Raw genomic sequence first — 3,960 nt, 5'->3', positions numbered from 1 at the left:
GGGCTTCTTCATCAAGGGATCAAGACAAGAAGCCCCTCTGCAAAAAACCCCCTTGTATCTTCTTCCAAAGACTGGGACTGAACACTTCCCCCCAACTCGGGGTAGGTGTGCCATAAGGGGGAGGGAGAGCTGCCCAGCAAACATAAAGGTACAAGCACTGAAGCATAGAAACAATGGTCCTTGCCGATTACTTGGACTTGGACTCTGTGTGCCAGTATCCCCCTGTTCTGTACCTTTTCTCCCCCCTTGACGACCATTTGTTTTGGCTATGAAACCACTTTCCTTCCCCCCAACAAAAGACACTGTAACTAGGGTCCCAGTTCAGCCGTGCTTTCGAGATCTCCCCGGACGTGGTAACACTGCTGAGCTTGCGATGGCTGGACCAAGAAAGCAACACCACAATTTGGTAGCTATACCCATTCCCTTTTGCTCCCTCTTTTCCCTTGTCTATTCCTTTTCTCTCCGGTTCTGCCCCCTCACCAATGCTCTTCTGTTGTGATTTTCAATAAAACTGTATTTGATTTTGTTGCTGCAAATCCCCTGTGCCTTTGTTGGTTATTTTTTGCACCTTAAAATCAACCCCATCATCTGTACCGCTGGGTCGGATCGGGACAGCCATTCAGGCCTGGGTTCATCCATTTTATGTTCTGCACGTGAGGAGTCACACCAATTTGCCAGGCTTTATAGTGGAAGGTAACGCGAGGGCTGATAAGTTGGCTAACCCAGCGTGGGTAGTGCCTCAGCCTGATACACTCGCGCAGGACAAGGCATCACGTCGGTTTTTCCACCAAAACGCACATACCCTGCAGAAGCAATTTCAGCTAACGCCAACTGAGGCTCGTGACATTGTTGAGTCATGTGATGACTGCCATGCACTTGCTCCGCCTTTGCCAGCAGGGGTAAACCCCAGAGGCCTTAGGGCCTTGGAGCTTTGGCAGACCGATGTCCCCCAGATTGCCGAGTTTGGCCGGCTCAAGTATGTGCATGTCACGGTGGACACGTTCTCCTCTGCAATATGGGCCTCGGCTCACACTGGGGAGAAAGCCCGTGATGTCCTCGCCCACTGGAGGCAGGCCTTTGCCATTCTGGGCATACCTTCTGCTGTGAAAACCGACAATGGTCCTGCTTACGCATCGCAAAAGGTGCGGCAGTTCCTGCAGTTGTGGGGTGTCTCACACACGTCTGGTATCCCTCATTCTCCAACTGGTCAAGCTATTGTAGAACGCGCTCATGGTACTCTGAAGTGGGTTCTTCAAAAACAAAAACGGGGAATGCAGGGTGAAACCCCGCACAGTCGGTTGGCAAAAGCTTTGTGCACAATCATCTCACTGTAATGCCTCATTACTGACTATTCCAAAGAAGAGAGCCTTTTGAAGGCAGAATTTTTCGCCAGTCAGACATTACTTAAGTACATTAGCTCTGCTATGCACTTTCGCAATTTAATTAATTTAATACCCACTTCCTCACACAATCGGCACTGTACCCAAGTTATTAATTTTCATTCCTCCTGCTCTTAGAAGAAACAAGCCTCTTTCCACTTCAACCCATGAAAATCAAACCAACTACACATCCCTTGATTCCACATCAAATCCATTATCAACACCTTTCCTATCTCTTCTACAGGAGAAGATTGTTGCACCTAAAACTCTGCAGTATTCTTTTTCCACAGTTCTTCTCATCAAGTCCTCTATGCTGAATGCCTTCTCTTACCAAAAAGCCTCTAAGGTGGCTTGTACTTTCTCTGATTGGCTACCAAAAACAGAAGGCAAGCCTGACAACCAGATCTACCCCAAAAAAACAACAGAAGTACACATCAAATCTTTCCCTGAGAGCCATACAGATGGAATCTTGTGCTCTCCTGCTGCCAAGGTACATCCTGCAGAGCCCACCATACTCCCACTCTCAAAAGGCTGACATGAGTCAATCTGGGAAAACAGGTCTCCATAGCCAGAGCACACAAGCCTGCTACACAGGAAATTACCATAGAAGTCATCTGTGTAAATTCTTTTAAGTTGTTCTGAGACCAAGACATAACAAGGAACAAGGGAGAGGAACGTACCTAAATTAAAGGTGGATGAAATGCTTATGGAATCAAAGGATAACCAACAAATGCTTCAAAAGAAGTGTTTAAAGAAATAAATGGGAGAGTTCGTTTTCAGGATATGAAATTATTGGTGCCAGTCCTGCACCAATACTAGCATCTCACCTCTCCCACGGCTACGTTTCCCACGGTCTGAAGGCCTGTCTCCTTGACTGTTCTCCACTCCATTCTCTTCAGTTCTGACTGTGGAGAGAGGACAGCTTAAGAGACTCATGCATGAAACAGTATAGCCATCTGCTTAACCTAAACCTCAAAAAAAAGGGCAAGATTTTCAAGTGGGCTGGTTAACAGATATCAGTCAGTCCTGTTCTTCTGCAGCCTAGCTACAAGCAAGTTATGTTTACTTTGCGCTAGACCATTAGGAAGCAAAATATCTAAGAGGAAAATGCCCTTCAGCAGACACATTTCTGTTGGGTTGGGGTTTTGGGGGAGGGGAGAAAGGCAGTGCTTTGTAGCCTACACTATTAATTATGGCCTCATCTCTTTAACAAGGTAGGAAAAAAAGCTGCCTCATACTATGCTTCCTCAATAACAGGCTGTGTGGCAACAGTGAAAGAATAAGGAACAACCAAGAACACCAACTCTTTTGTCTGCCCATACCATATACCTCTATAGCCAGGGAAACTTAAAACAACTCTCCTTTGTATTTAAATCAGAAGGATAACAACCAGGTGAAGGTGAGGCATTAGAAAAGCACACTGCACCTTAACTATTTCACGGAAAACTCCTGAGAAAGTACTCCAAAAGATGTCTGGCTCTTTGAAGGGAAAAAAAAAAAAGACTGACCACTTAAAACACTGTTGAGATTTTGTACTGCACAACTTTTCCTAATGGCAGCAACAGAACCAATAATGCTTGCAGTGGAAGGAGATATCAAGACTTGGTAACAACTTGAAACAAATCTTTAATTCCAGTTTCCAAAAAGAGACAAGCAGAACCTGGCTCTGTCAAAAATTTAGCCCTTCACTTTCATTTTGATGGATCTGAATTCAATTTTTCTAAGCATAGCTGCAAGTTTAATTACTATTTTTTCCTAACTTTTACATTATTTTACAAAGATTCACAATGTCTTCACTGGCACAATATTTGAAGATATTACAATAATTAAAAGAATTTACCAATATTATATTTTTTTCCTGCTTTTAAGTCAAAAGCTAAACATATTTTTTCATTGGTGTTTCTCTGCTCATCTATCCGTGTGTATGGCCCTTACAGGCAATTTATATAGCTTTGATACTGCTGATAAAACTTAAATAGAAAAAAGCAATGTGCATCCAATGGTGATCTAATGTGATGCTACCTAACTTGGAAACATCAGTTTGCTTTTGTACCATGTATTTTTGCACCTGTATAAGCTGTAGAAAAATTTTAAACATTTCAACCCACAAAGAACTTTCTGTGTTGTATAAACTCACATTTGGTTGGCTTATGAGTAACATATGCTAGAGAGTAATAATGATCCCAGTCTTGTCATTCCCCTTTATAGAAAGATGAGAACATCTTCAGGTTCTCCAACTCATAACAGGAAATGTAATCAAAACTGGATAATTTTTTCATTAAAAGAAAAAAAAAGTGTATCAGCTGTGCAGCAACATGCTTCTCAAGCAGTTTGACAGAGTCAATTCTAAAACTTAAAAAAGAACAGCAATTTGTATAAGATCAATTAATCAAAAAAGGACAGAAATTTAAATTTAGTGTCTCTGAATAAACACAGACCATCTCAAAACCAAGTCTGTCCTGGTTTGAAAAGGAAGTGAGTTTTTTTGGGATGCTGTGGTCAAACCAATAGGTGCTCAGATTTGAATATTAGCACCTGGTGTGGCCACTGAGGACATGGATACACCTCTGAGAACACAGGG

At 42.8% G+C, this 3,960-nt stretch overlaps 1 protein-coding gene across 1 annotated transcript in view; it reads right to left on the bottom strand.

Annotated features, from left to right (window-relative positions):
- LOC102045333 (ubiquitin-associated protein 2-like) overlaps positions 1–3,960 on the bottom strand; it is an 85,304-nt gene that overhangs the window by 42,977 nt on the left and 38,367 nt on the right. The window contains exon 6 of the mRNA XM_031065401.1: positions 2,207–2,284. Coding sequence (XP_030921261.1) covers positions 2,207–2,284 — 78 coding nt within the window. The remainder of the gene's footprint in view (positions 1–2,206; positions 2,285–3,960) is intronic.

Source organism: Geospiza fortis, unplaced genomic scaffold (assembly GCF_000277835.1).
Source record: "Geospiza fortis unplaced genomic scaffold, GeoFor_1.0 scaffold364, whole genome shotgun sequence".
Classification (NCBI taxonomy): Eukaryota; Metazoa; Chordata; class Aves; order Passeriformes; family Thraupidae; genus Geospiza; species Geospiza fortis.
The sequence above is the reverse complement of the archived record's forward strand: the minus strand, read 5'-3'. Positions and strand labels throughout refer to the sequence as shown.